Genomic DNA, 14887 nt, shown 5'->3' on the forward strand with positions numbered 1-14887 from the left:
CACAAGCGGCTGAAATCTAAGAAACCACATCTGGGGTTTGCTGACAGAAGAGTGTTTGCAACTTATCTTTTGTAATTCCTTTTACAATGAGATTGCACATTATTAGACATGTGAACAATATTAACTTTTGAAGATTTTATCTGTAACACTTTGTACTCAAACTTGCATTTCACTGAGAGAATGGAGAAAAGCATCAGATAGCATTTGTTCTTTTACGTAAAGTCATCTTCGTTAGAATATTAAATGCTTTCTCCTCCCAGTAAGTGTTTCCTTGCAATCCCTGGTTTCTAGAAATTACCAAGACCCGACATGTAAGTCTGTGACATTCCAGGGGAAAAAATGTGGTTCATTATCTTTGCCTTTCTTTCAATGCCACATTTAAGAAAGGGAAGATCTCTTTGGATATTCTCTAACACAGTATATTACTCATCAAGTTTCTATTATCCATTTGAGAATCACTGCATTTAAAATGAAAGAGTGAAAACACGGACCTTTTATTAAAGGTATACATACTCAATTTGAATACAATCTAATTGCAGAATAGAGTTACGCATGTAAAAAAGTTTAGAGCAGCAATTATCCACATTGACAGTTACGTTCATTAGATTATCATAGCATTATTCAAGCTGGTTCTAGGTTGTTAATCGCTTATTAAAATCATTATAATATCTAAAGCGATTCTAACAGGCTTGCTCTAAATAAAAGAAAGAAAAGAAATGCTGAATGTAGAGACAAAGAGGAATACTGTTAATACCATGATCATGAGGAGCTTAAGGACCTAAGCAAAGTTTATCCTGTAACCCATAAAATAAGTTTTCTTTTTTAATTCAGTACGCTTACTAATATAACAATAATAGTAAGCATTTAGTACCCAATTTAAAAAAACTCATGAAAATAGCTTATGTAAATCCTTCCTCAACAACCAGAAAGCGAAAAAAGGAAATAGATAACTACTGATTTTTTTCCAGGAACTGATTTAAAGGAGATGGGGGGGGGTGGGGGTAAGAGAGAGAAGAAGAAAAAAAAACCAAAAAAGACAAGAAAAGAAACAACACTAACACAACAGACTTTGTGATGTGCCACTAATCTCAAAAATTCATATTATCCCTGAAAAGCACAGCGAGGAAAGGACCACAAGCTGAAAGAGTCCTGTCACTCCAGCAGAGTTCACAGCAACGACAAATGGTGCAAGAGAGAAATGGTGACAGAAGGTCATTAGCAAAAGTAAAAGGAGACCTAACAAGAAATATAAGAAATGTGTTCACAGCAGTTTGTAATAAACCACTGGAAGAGTTCAGCTTTGAGAAGGGCTTCAACAGTTAATTAGTTGATGAACAGTTAATTAAAAACAGTCAATTAGAAGGATCAGATGCATGTTAGTCCAAAGGTGACAAACACTTGAGGGATTCTGAACTGTCCCACAATTAGCTCCTGGTTTTCCATAAATGCAAACTGACAACACTTCCATGTCAAATCGATGCCTGACCTGTGTAGCCAACACCTCCATGATCACATGGCTGGCTGAAGACACTTGCATCAAGTTTTGCCTGATGTTACAAAGGCAGTCTGAAACCTACTGCAGACTGAGAAAAGCAGTGACATGCAAGCCATCACGATCTTGATAAACTTCAGACAAAAAGAGATTCTTGGCTAAGACAGTTAATCATTGAATTCCCAGACTCACAAGATAGGATCTTAAGCAGGGCAGAACACGAAGTGGATCACTTTGGAGAAGACTGCTCAGTGATGCTCAGCATTAGCTCCAGATCCTTGCCAAAACCAGCTTGAAGTGGGACACAGACAAGGATGACATGAGCTAGACGGGAACTCCAAATTCAGACAGAAAGTTATGCAAAATTTTGATGAATAAACCTTGAAAACTTTGAAGCTTAGTTAGAGACCAGACAATATGGAATCATGGCTCAAGGGTCACTCTGACAGGGCTACCAGTCTCAATTCTTTGAGGGAAAACTGAAGAACTAATGTTCACAGAGAACCTCCAGCCAAACACATCACAGCTGGTTAGTCAAGGCCCTAAAACCAAAGCCTGCTGGTGAAAACAAATCACTCTTATGATACCTTTTGCCCTCACTCCCTCCTTGGTCAGATGCTACTATCCTAAAAGGTGCCAAAGACTCCACATTGATTTTGTCTTTGAAAAAAGACTGGCAAATTGCTTCATCAAATTACTTATTCTTACCAGGATTTAGCAGTCTTGATGCATAACCTCCACCTACTGATAGCAGCTACGTAAGCTATCAGCCTTTCCTGTGTTAAGAAAAAGAGGGAAACACACTAAGTCAGGTCTACGCACAACAGGCTTCTACATTTCTTGACCACCCAGGCAAATCGTTTGAGAAGAGAAGAGGGCTGGAAAGAGTCTCTCTTACCCACAGAGGGTCACAGTTCTATACAGTTCCCCTGACGAAGTCCTAACCCTATGTAACACTCCCAATTTTCCTTGTTATGTGATTAGACCATGAAATATTCTATTATGTTCCTAATATAGGTAGCTGAGACATACTGCAGTCAAAAAGGTCACCCAGGTCTTTTCCTACTCTTGTTTTCAGCCAAAGGTTCCTAATTTGTAACTAGCTATTAGGTGCATTATTAGCTTGGTTCCAATTCTATTCTTTCTCTCTGATCTGCAGAACCGTTTCTATACAGGATTTATCGTCCTCTCTTCAGAAAATGGCTCTTAACATTCTGATATCAAAAAGTTTCCCTGGCATATTCCAGGGTTTAGTACCAAGATAATAAAATGAAAAAAGTATTTTTCAAGTGGCCAAAAGAGTTCTCCTTGTGGGGCTTTATTAGTAGCATCCTTTCTTTCCATTAATTTGATTTATTAAATGACAAACTGACAATGCTCCTTTGCACAGGTCCTTGCCCAGCTATGCTCTCACAAGAATATCCATCTTCTCTAGCTTAACTAAACACTTCGTAAGTGGCACTACAGAAAATGGGTGCTCTGACAGAGCCCTGACAGGGAATAGAAAGACATCAGATATAACCTAAGAAAAGGTCAGTAAGCAGGTTATTCCAGTACAATCTGGTTTTGGTGAACTCATGTTGCAAATTATCCCATTAACCATTTATCACCTTCATGTCCTGTATTATGCTTTCTATCAGTTTCTGTTGCAACGTCCACCAAAGCACTGTGATTAGCTGGTCTGCAATTTTTCTTTTACTTGGTTCTCTCTTTCTTCAGGGCATAGTAAACCCAAACACACAAAAGCCTGTCATCTCCCTCGACCCCCTGACCCCCCAAATATCTGAAAAAGTCCAACTCACCCTCCTTTGCAGATCATGCTCGCAGGACTTTGATATCAAGCCTGTGAAGAGCTTATGGCACCTTTTGGTGAGCAAATGTAAACACAATTGCATCTCTGCTGAACTGGAATGCTCAGGGAAGGTGTGGGTGTGGGAAGGACCCCATGGAGAGGAGGCCTTTTGGTCTCTAGTCACAATAAATCTGCCCCAGTATCAGAGGGCCACAGCTCCTTTTCCACCCTTGCTTTCTTCACAGGCAACACTCTTTAAACCCAGGGAGAGCTTTAGTCCTACGATCAAAAGGTTTTACTGCCGGACAGCAGCACAGCTGGCAATCTGATAAAAGGGATGGTTCGCACCTGGGTTGGAGGGGGAGGGCAAGGGGCCATAAGGCAAGATACAGACATGACACCATGGAAGAGATAAATATAGAAAAGTGTATGCAACAACTTCCGCAGAAAAGTGAGGGCTGACTGAGATTTAAGACTACTTGTATTCAAACTGATACAGCAATTTTCTATTCTTCACTTACACACTACAAGTTGCAACTTGATGTACTTATTAAAAATCTATGTCATTCAACTGGCAGTTTCATATGTCATACCTTATAAGATTAGTCATCAGTTGGTCCTTCTCATTTCAGCATATTGAATTCTGACTTTTGCTTATACCCACTTAGGATAATATACAGTTCCATGAATTCATTATCATTAGACAGTATCTCTCTGCCCTCTATAATACCACCTTCAAAAAACCAAAAAGTATTCTGTCTGTTGTGGGTCCATACCTAGGTCATCTTCAAGTTTGACCCTACAGTTACAGAAAAAAATGCCTCATTTATCTCCCATGATTGGTCACAGCAAATTTGGTCCAGTGTAGTTTCTGGCAGCTACCACTGATGGCCAATGTTTTTCAACTGTGAGCACTTTGCATCTCAGCATGGGTAACCATGGACACCTCCCCACCCAAGTTTTAGCCTTAAATAAAGGGAGCCTTCTTCAGCTCCCCAGTTCACAATCTTCTTCCTGCCACAGTTAATCACTTTACTGATGATCAGAGGCACCTGCACTGCTTTAAAGCTGGTGTGTGCACATAACCACCAAAAAGCTATCTGATATCCCAGCAAATTAATACTTATGTTATTGATGAGCTGTGTACTGACTTTCTAGATCTCGGCTACTCCACCTACTGCAAAAAGTTTGCGTGCCATAGCAACTGGAAGGGATGAAGTTTTCAACCACAGCAGAAATAAGTGCATATTATCACTTCTCTTAAACACCTGAAGACCATGAGGGACTGTCACCATTTATTGAGGGTTTAATGACAAACATTTCCAGGCCTTGCAACAGGGTTTTAGACCCTGAGGAAGCTACAGCTTCCACATGTGCCTTCTTTGCCCAGTAAATGATCAACACACACAGTCATCCCAATTTAGATCATATACCAACAAGCAAATCAGAAATGTGATTGAAGGGGACTTTCCTATTGCCCAATACTCCCTATCCCATACAATAGCATTCTCTTCTACACTGAACAAGCAAGTTCAAGGCCAAAGACATTTGGGAGGACTCAGAATCATGCTCCCGGCCCCTGAAAAGGACAAGTACATGAAGACACCATGCAGAGCTGAGGGCACAAGGCATGGTAACAGGCATGGACAACACTCAGCCTCACTAGCATGCCCTCAAGACCCAAAAGTTCATGAGGCCCTAGCCTCTCCCTGTAATCTCACCAAAAGTAACTAAAGTTACTAAAGTTACTAAAAGTAACGTTTAGTAAAGTTACTAAAAGTAACACAAATCTAGGTAAGCAAGACAAGGCTGTATGAACTGGGAATGCCAACACTGACTAATGTATTTCCATTGCTCCAAACAAAAGTTCCAAGAAGTTAGGTTCCCAAAACACTGCTCTTCATGCATTTCATTATCCAAGGAAAACTGATGGAAAAATTCCAGCTCCATGGATTAAACACCTTTCTGCTATGAACACTGACTCTTCTCTGCTAGCTTTTTGCCAGCTTTGGTTCCTTTTTGTGCTTCTTTTCATCAGGTATTTAAGCACAGATTTTCTAAACGCTGTTCTGATGCTGAAGAAATTCCTTCCAGTGGCTTGCATGCTTCCATTCAAATCCTCCCCTTTTAGGTACACTGCTAAAGTTCAGGACCAGAGGCCAGAAACTGCAGGCCAGGTTGTGGTTAGAAGCAACAGCACAGACTTCAGTACTGACCAGTCACCTTAAAGCCCAGAAACAGCCACTGCCACTCACATTTCCCACAGCCGTTCAGTTGAAGTACTTGCAGCTTCATACCAATGGATTCTATTTTCAGCAGTGTTGCAGACTGGTTTTCTGTGCCTTAGAGCTTGCTATTTTGCAATATTGTTTGACTTCACACCCCTCTGAAAGACCATTGGGAGGAGCAGTCAAATATCAAGAATAGGAAGCAAAGGGGAAGGTTATGGTCAGTATGAGAACAGGACCCGTGTTTAGATGTATTTGTAGCATTTGCTCACACAGTAAGTCAAAGCTCAAGTTCATTAGTTCAAAGACAGAGCCTACATGAGGCCTCCATATCTGGCAAATTAATGTCACGTACGCTAGATTTGAAAGATGTAGGAACAAAAATAATGGCAGTAAGACATTTCAAAGATACCCATCTTATTTCTTTTGCTTTACTGCTGTAGACTGTCCATTTTGGATACCTTCTCCAAATTGAAACTGAGCACTATTGTAAATGTTTCAGTTGTAACAATTAATAAGATCATTACCGGTGGAAGGAATAGGTAGAAGTAGAAGAAGCGACAAAGAAAAGCAAAGTGAACACTGAGTTTTGTATTTTTATCACCTCCAAGACCAACTTGAGCACTTTTAACCTCCAGGTTACAATGCAGAAACAAATAACTTTGTTTCTTTCAGACAAGAAAATAAAACAGAAGATTTTGAGACATGCAATAGTATTTCAGATACTTATCAGAGACTTATAACTTGTTCTCTTTCGGATACAATCTCAAAACAAACAGGAGTGGAAGGAGAAAAAAAAAATATCCTGGGACTGCACCGTCTGTCCCAGAACAAAAAAGGATTACCAATGTTCTCATATGTAAAAGGTCTGACAGCAGTTAAAAGAATTTCCTAGCTAATAAAAACAATACTTAGAAGAAATCTATAGAGAACCATTTTGGTTAAAATTAATGAAGTAATTTTGTTTTCCCTATAAAAGAAATAACTCACAAGATCCTGTAAAAACACAAGAAAAGTAGTTAAGGGAAACAAGTGAGTATCCTTTTTGTTATGATCGATCACATCTATAGTCCAAGTCCAACGTCAAAATATCCAAAGATTTTCCTTCCTTACCTGTCCAAACAAGTACAATGGCACATCACACCTAGACTGTTTTATTAGCTCAGCCCTGTGTCTCAGGTGGGGATTTTAAGGTACAGAGAAATTTTATTTCTGGGATGATTTAGATCCACTTTGGCTGTGGATTAACATGTTGATTGCACCTTCCTTATCTATAATGTCCTGCCCAAAACCTGAATGATGATGCATGTGGTGAAGTCTTGCCTGCATTTGCAAATGGTGCAAATTTGGGTTTAATGTAGTCCAAAAAGAGTATTTTACTTGCATAGAGCTTAAATCCCCCAAAGAGGCTAATTTAAATTGGGTTAGCAGTAACACTGATTTTAATACTAACTCTGCTGAAAGTTTTTTCTCCCCCATGTAAAAGTTTGAAAGACGGGTTTGCATGCATGTCTGCTCACAAGCAGTAATGCAGCTATTCTAGCACACCTACATAGTGCAGTGTGATTTACCAGAGAATTGTAACACTTAACTAAATATTTTTTTGTAAAGATGACAATGAACTAGTAATAAAGAAATCTCAATCCATGCTAGTAGCAACATTTATCAGATATCCCATAAACAGCTACGTAAACTGATCTGCTCTATGCCCGTATGATTGCACACCAAAATGCTAAAACATGTCAACACTCATGATCAAACAGCAGTCCTGCCATAAATCTCATCAGGAAAGCAGAGTTCAACATGTCACATGCAATGAAAAGCATACAGAAGGAGAAAGGGCAAAGGAAGGTCCCCCGCAAAGAGGGAGAAGAGCGAGACAAGACAGATGAAGGAGCAGAAGGAACCAGTTAAGACCTTGATGAACTCTGAAATCTTTGCCCAATTAAGAGTGCAAAGCATATTTTATATAAACAAGTGCTATTAATACCACACATGCATACAAACAGTGCTACCTCAGAAAGGACAAATTCCCTTTCGTTTTGATTTTACAAGGACCTGAAAGATGACTGTGTTTGCAAACATGAGGCTGAGCACTGAAGTTTTCAGCTGTGGCATCAGGGCTGTCTGAGGGATACTGCAGCTCCTGTTTCTGTGGAACATGCCACTACTGCATGAAGAATAGCTGCATAACATTCTTTCCACTTAATATTATACAAAGTGATGCACACCAACACTCATTATTTAAACCTAACCTTTTAGTACAGTTGATGGAGCATGATGCAGTCTTCAAATATATTTATTTTCTTTTCAGTTTTTTGTAATAATGCATAAAATGACCTGCCATTGTCTTACATGTCCCTAGTCTTCCCTAAGCCTGATGAAGAGGCCGGAGTGGCTCTGCAACACCAGGGCTGCTACACCATCACATAACCTGAGGCACAAACTACATCAACACCACCATTTCACTGCCTCCTCTCCCTTTGCTCCTAAATCTGCCCGATTCTGGCCAGCAGGAGAGGCTTCAGAGGACCTTGAACAGTGGGCACCTGTGTGACTGACCTGCCTCCTGAAAAGCTTTTCCCATGTTTCTGCTGCTTGCTGTCTTACATACTCCTCATTCCAGGTGAAATGCACTGCTTTGGTGAGTTTGGCTCTCAGCAGCACTCCACAGCTCAACCCAGGTGCGGAAGCTGCAAGAAGGTAATTACAAACTGTGCTTTCTGGACTCAGACTGCTGCTTGGACAGTTGAGTATGCTTTAGAGCAGTGCGGATTGGAAAACTACTTCCAAAGCTGTCACTGCAGATCATAGCAATGAAGTAGCTAGACTAAGAATAAACACAGAAAGTGTACACTCACAAAAACCACTATATACACGTACACACACACACAGTTGGCAGTGGTAACAGTTCAAGTATAACTAGACTAAAACCAATTTCTGAAGACGTTTCTAAGGTTACTTGGTTAAAACTGAGTCACTGCATGCTGTTGCATGTCTTACTTAAAATTCAGGATGCAGTCTAAGAGTTGCCATTATTCTAATTTCAAGATGTTTCATAATCGAGTTCATGGGAAATTAATATAAATAATACCATCACTTCAATTAAGTCTAACACAGATTCAGTGTTGGGCAATCTAGGTTTGTATTGTACCTTTACAATTACAATTTCAAAGAAAAAAAATATCATATCTGAAGGTCTTCTCTTTTAAACATCTAACCCTGGTACTGACGCCATTCAGTTTGTTTAGCACACTGACACCCAGTAGTATTCATGAATTAGCTCCATTACAAATTTCTAATGTCATGCAAAATAATTAAAACAAATGCATTATTTGTGTCCCTGGTAATTAATACAAATATATTTTTTTTTCCCCAGATATAAAAAAGGATTATTTTGAGTAACATCATCCCTGTGATGACACATACATACCAATTCAACTTCACATTAATCACAGTAGGCAGACCATCTATCAGTGCAATGTGACAACTATTCTCCACTCCTACTCCTCCTGTCTCTCTCTCTCTCTCTCTCTTAAAAAAAATCTTTGGATGTTCTGAAGAAGAAGCAAAAATCTCATTTATTGAACATTAGCTTTTCAACATACATCATAGCTTGCTCTCCTCAATGAGTTTGATTTCTAACAGAATGATTAGAAAACTTCTGCAATAATATAATATACTTGCAGCTCAAATACCAAACCTGTTCTGAGCAAAAAAAGCCTATAAAAAAAATAATTATGAGTATCCGTAACATTTGATCCTGGCTAACTCTAAAGCAAACATTAGTTTTAAGCCTCTGTGTAGTCCATTGAATTTAGTGAATCCAGTGGAAGTCTAGAAGATTAGTCAGACTCTTACCAGGGCTAGCAAATGTGTAACTCCGGATCCTGTGGATGCCATTGAGGAATATGTTACAGAAAGGTAATGGAAAATAAAAGGTGGGAGTACACAATCGGAAACTTTGCAAAAGAATAGGTCATGTGATACAGCTCCTTTCAAGAACTACCTGAAAGGCATGTCAACACTGTGGAAGAAAAAAAAAAAGGCAATTTCCTAACATACTGTTGCTTTCATTTTGATTACTCTGTTTTTAAGTAGCAATACTATCTCTGCATGTCTGTCACCTAGTACTTCTTCAAGTTACAGGATTTTCCATTTATTATAAAATAAGACAGTGAGATTTTTTTTGCATATCTTAAGATCCCTAAGCAAATCCCTATGAGATACCATAACTGGGAAGCTCTTTATGTTTGTTCTGATTGGCACAACATTTGGAAAAGTTAGTATTGCTTTTCCAATTCTTACAAATGTAATAGCAAGTTTAAATGAACAATCACTATTCCCCTTCCATACTAAAATCAACACAAAAATACACCAGTCATTTCCTAAATGCATGTTTTTACGAGTTCTTCCTTCACCTGAACCATAAATCAGTGACAAGTAACTCCTCACAGTGTGTCCTGAAAAGAGGCAGTGAAGGAAGTACCTACATTATGCAAGACGCAGAAGAAGTCTTATCAAAAGCTTTTATTTAAAAGCAATCCAAGAAAATGAATGCCAGTTTTTTAACTTTTATTCAAATCAAAGTAGAAAACCCCATTAGAAATGCCTGTACAACCACTATTGGCTAACAAGTCCAAAAAAGTCCACATGCACATTGCAACTTGGGTCTAGTACAGGACAAACAGCTTCTCTAATGCTGTAGCACTTCAGAGTCATTGTAATAGGCCTTAAGCCCTACAGAACAAGCTTTGACTAAGCTATCAGCACAGGTTTAATGCTGCAATGCTATAAAAGATGCCTTCTTCAAAAACAAAAACCCCAGTAAAATACAAATTCCAATGCTAAAAGTACGTAAAGAGAGATATGGACTGTGCTTCCTAGAAACTTCCCGAAGCAAAGACTTCTATCCCAGAACAAAGGTAAAGAAAAATCAAGGAAATACTGGCAGTTCATACCCACAGGTGTCCAAGTTTTAGATTGAATTATCCTTCAATGCTGACAGTTCCCTCCATGCCTATTTAGGCCCAAGCAACTCTTGCTATAGGATTAAGTTGCAAAACTCCCAAAACCATGAAGTCTATGGCAATTCTAGGTTTCGACTTTACAAAGGCAGTATTTAATACCTGTGGCCAACAGTGCGTTGGACTTGAGTGGAGAGAAGCTGTACTAACATAATTGCTAATAAACCACTTTGTAATTTGAGAGTGAATATTTGACAATAGGATTGATACGTGTCCCTTGATCTCAATTTTAGCATCATTTAGTGATACCATCTCTTTATACATTCTGAACTTCAATAACAGTGTTACATAAACTAAAAAGGTTTTCAAATTCCCACCCTTTAAATAGGGGAAAAAACCCCAAACCATCAAAGAGTTCTTACGAGGAGATAAACTAGTACTGTATTTTTTTTATCAGTGAATTTAATCTGTATGTTTAGACACACTGGAATTATATAGGATGCCAAGAACTGATGGAGTAGAGGGGGAGGGGAGATGGGTGAGAGGAGAAAGGGGGATGAGGAGAGGTTTTAGCTCCAGTAAGAAACTTGTGTACCTGCCTGATAAACACAGCCAAACCTCTTTATGTATCCTATTTATCTTCAAATCTATTTATGTCACACAAGAGAACATATGAGCATAGCAGCTGTTACTATAGCAATGAAACTGGAAATTTTGAGAACACTAAAACCCACCCCTGAAGGATCCTCAGTTTAGCAGAGAGATGGTTTAGAGAACAGTGCACCCGTATCTCACTTCTAGGATCTGTTCAAAGTCTTCGGTTACAGAGGCATTAAATCAGCTGGAACAGCCGATTCCCCGAAGAGCACTCGGAGCCAAATAACCGCTACCTATTACTCGGCACAACTTGGTACACCGGGAGTTGCTGCTAAGTAACCTCAAACTTGTCAAATACCCCAGGAAGCGCCTGTAAATCCGGGGGAAAGCGATTCTCTGCAAAAGGCTCACAGTTTCTGATCGCGGCAGAGAAGGCATTCACCATAGTAACATACTCCCCCCCACCTCCCCGATCCGTGGGTAAGAGCAGGGAGCTCTGCGCCCAGCGCTGCCAGCCCCGCACCCTCCCGACACGGCGCGCACCTGCCCGGCACCGGGAGAAGTAACGCACTTTGCTGAAGAAGCAGGCGGGCGGCCCGCCGCTCCCACTCACCGGAACGGCAACCACGATCCCCCCAAACCGGCTCGGTCAAACGCCCCCCGCTCCTTCCCCTTGCCGGCCCGCAGCCCCGTCGCCCGGTCCCGGGAGGCGCGGCGGCTGGCGGGGCGCTGCCGCCCGGGGCCGGCGGGGCCGCGTTGCCCCTCCCTCGCCCCCCGCCACCTGTTCCCCTCCGCGGCCGCGGCGGCACCGCGCGTCCCCCCCCCCCCCCCTCCCCGCTGCCGCGGACCCTGGGCGCTGCCGACCGCGATTTACCTGCGAGGGAGCCGGGTCTCTGCAGGGTGGCGGTGGCGTACAGCTCCTGGGAGTGCTTGCTGTACTGATCGGCAGCGTGAACCAGCCGCTTGGTAGGCGACAGGGTGGCGTAAGTGCCGATGGTGGAGCTTAACTGGTGGATAGGAGAGGAGGAAATGTTAGACTGGACGGTGGGCGGGGAGGTCACTCGGATGGGGGACGGCGACAGTCCCGCCGAGGAGACGACGATGTTGATGGGCGAGCTGGTGCTGTAGGACTTGGCCAGGCGGCTGGGGGACTGCTTCGGGGAGGAGAGGCGCTGCGCGGTGGCGTAGGCGGCGCCCTCGGCGGCGGAGCCGGCCCGCGGCAGCTTGGTGGGGGAGCCGCCGGGCTGGGCGGGCAGCGGGGAGCTCACCCGCTGCGCCGGCAGCGTGGAGCTGGCGTAGTAGAGCGCGGCGGCGTGCTGGGGCTCGGGCAGGTGGAAGGCGCTGCCGTGGCTGGGCGCGAAGGGCTCCCGCGGCTGCGGGGCGGCGGGCGGCGGCGGCGGCTCCGGGCCGCCCGGGTGGGCGCCGCGGCCCCCCGGGCCCTGCTGCGGGAAGGAAAGGCAGAGGCGTCAGCGGGGTGGGGGGGCGGCGGCGGGGGTCGTCCGGCTCCCCCGGGCTGCTCGGGGCGGGGCGAGGGGGCTCGCTCGCCGCCCCCCCCCCCCCCCAGCCGCACGCAGCCCCCTGTTTGACCTTAAACCAGGCCGGCACCCAGCGCCCGGGGGATTAAGGGACGCGTTAATCTGCTAAAGCATTTCCAGCCTTTGAGGGAAAACCGGCCGCCGGCTGCGGCCGAGCGGCGTCTGAACTCCTCCGCACGGCTGCGGCGGGCACACGCCGCCCCGGTGTCTCTGGCTCCGAAATGCGTTGGCGTACCTGCCCTTAACCAGGCGTAGGGCAGCCCGAGTTCGAGTAACCGGGTAAATACGCCTTCCCCCCGCCCGCGCCCGCACTGTCGTCCCGCGTACATCAGAAAGGAGCAGCTGAAGCCACCGGGAAGGGCTCCAGTCGGGGCTCGTCGCCCACAGAGGAGCAGCCCGGTGCCCGTACGAGGAGCGGCACCGCGCAGGACACCCCCCCACCCCCCCGGCGGCAGAACCGCGGCGCTCGCCTCAGCGCCGGCCGGGCCCGGGGCAGCCTCGCGCGGGCCGTGTCCCGCCGCCGGCAGGGCGGGCGGCCGCCTCGCGCCTCCGTAGGCGTTGCGAAGGGGCGGGAGGGCGCGGCGGGAGCTGCCGGCGCGGGGCTCCCCTGGGGCTCGGTGATTGCGGGACTGGGCCGGGGGCGGCCGACGCTCCTCGGCAGGTGCTGCCTGTTGGAGACTCCAGCGACGTGCCCGAGCCGCTTCTGGGGCAGCGGAGCGTGGAGCTCGCCCTGGGGCGCGGGCTGCCTCCCCGTTTTACCGAGGATCCCGGGCTCAGGAGATCTCGGTGAATCTGGTGATAACTGAATCCTCCGACACCTGCGCCCCGCGGTGAGCGAGAGCCCGGCGCGCCGCTGGAAGACGCGCTATCCTTTCGGATACGTTATATTATTTTTTTTTCCTGGTTATGCAGGAGATTTATTTGAAACCTGAGGGAGCGCTCCGGCTCCCGGGAGCTGGCGGTGCAGCTTGGTCCGTCTGACCAGTGCTTCGCCCAAATACACACACACACCCCGCAGCCACTGATTTCCTTAGCAAGAAAAGCCTTTAAAATGCGAATAATGAGTTTTGTGACCCGATTCAAAGCGGTGTGCTGAGTGCCAACAGCGGCGTTGTTTCACATTTAAATAGCGACGTGGGTTTTTAGTAGCCTCCTACATGAAAAAAAGAAGTAAACAAAAAGCACCATGTTCCCGGTGTGAAACGATTTACTTTCACTAGGATACCCAATAAAGGATTTGGTTGGGAACAAGATAAAATAACTAATCAGAGCAAAGAATAAATGAGGTTCAAAATGCATGAAATGCACTTCTTCCTATGTTGGCCCATGGCAATTTTTCTGTCCTTTTTTTTTTTTTTTTTTACTTTTTGAGCTCTGCCCCTCAAATGCTTTGCATCTGAGGGAAGAATATGTGTTTTTCTAGGCATGGACAAGATGCAAGGCTCTGAAAGAGCTGCTCCTGGTGCTTTGCTCCCAGTTAGTAGCATGGAAGCTACCAGCACTCCCAGCATTCAGGTGTCTCCAGGGAGCACTGCCCGACCCAACCCTCTGTGGCTTCGGGAGGTTTTGTGCCTGAAGAGCAATGGCCTTATAGGTAAATGTAATGTAAACTGTTCCCTCCAGCTATTCTGCATGCTAGGTTCTGGGTGGACAAGAGGATAAGAGCTGAAAGTAGCTAGCTTGGTGTTGAGTTGGACTGTCCTGATAGCGACTGTGAGTTACAAACACCATGGCATCAAGTACAAGCCTTGAAATTTTCACAAACAGCCAAAATGTTCAAGGTCCTCATCTGAAAGACTCCTAACAAAAACCAGGAAGGCAAACTCTGGGAACATCAATGAACTTTTCAAAGCTACTTTCATGCTGAGCTACTTACCGTCTCTGCTTTAAACTGGAAAGAAGGGCTAATCTGCAACTGACTGTCCAATAATGCGTTTGAAGGGAGTAGAGTTTTCATTTTTCCGGGTTTAAACTGTATGGTAACACTTATAAAAGAAAAACAGGCTGGCAAGATTTAAGACAACATGGACAGAGCAAGTTTTGCACATGGTTGTTTGAACCAGCTATGTCATCAATTGATATTTGTTAATAATTTTTTCTTTTGGGACTGTCAAGTGGCATAATAGCATACTTTGTAATATTCAACATTGTTCCAAAATAGTCTTCTGTAATGTTACCAGTGTCTTCAGCAACACACTGCTAATGCACTGGTAACTTAGGCAGTTTGTCATTAATCATAAGGGTTTTAGGCAAGCACTGTCTTCATGTATACAAAA

General features: G+C 44.1%; 1 protein-coding gene across 9 annotated transcripts in view; it reads right to left on the reverse strand.

The window, feature by feature from the left end:
* Positions 1 to 14887, reverse strand: part of CTNND2 (catenin delta 2) — a 679304-nt gene that overhangs the window by 278032 nt on the left and 386385 nt on the right. For 6 of the 9 annotated variants that reach the window (XM_055800247.1, XM_055800250.1, XM_055800248.1 and 3 more), the window contains one exon: positions 11951 to 12518. In XM_055800247.1, the coding sequence (XP_055656222.1) occupies positions 11951 to 12518 (568 nt within the window). The remainder of the gene's footprint in view (positions 1 to 11950; positions 12519 to 14887) is intronic. The other 3 variants (XM_055800253.1, XM_055800254.1, XM_055800255.1) reach the window with 1 other exon arrangement.

Source organism: Falco peregrinus, chromosome 3 (assembly GCF_023634155.1).
Source record: "Falco peregrinus isolate bFalPer1 chromosome 3, bFalPer1.pri, whole genome shotgun sequence".
Lineage (NCBI taxonomy): Eukaryota > Metazoa > Chordata > Aves > Falconiformes > Falconidae > Falco > Falco peregrinus.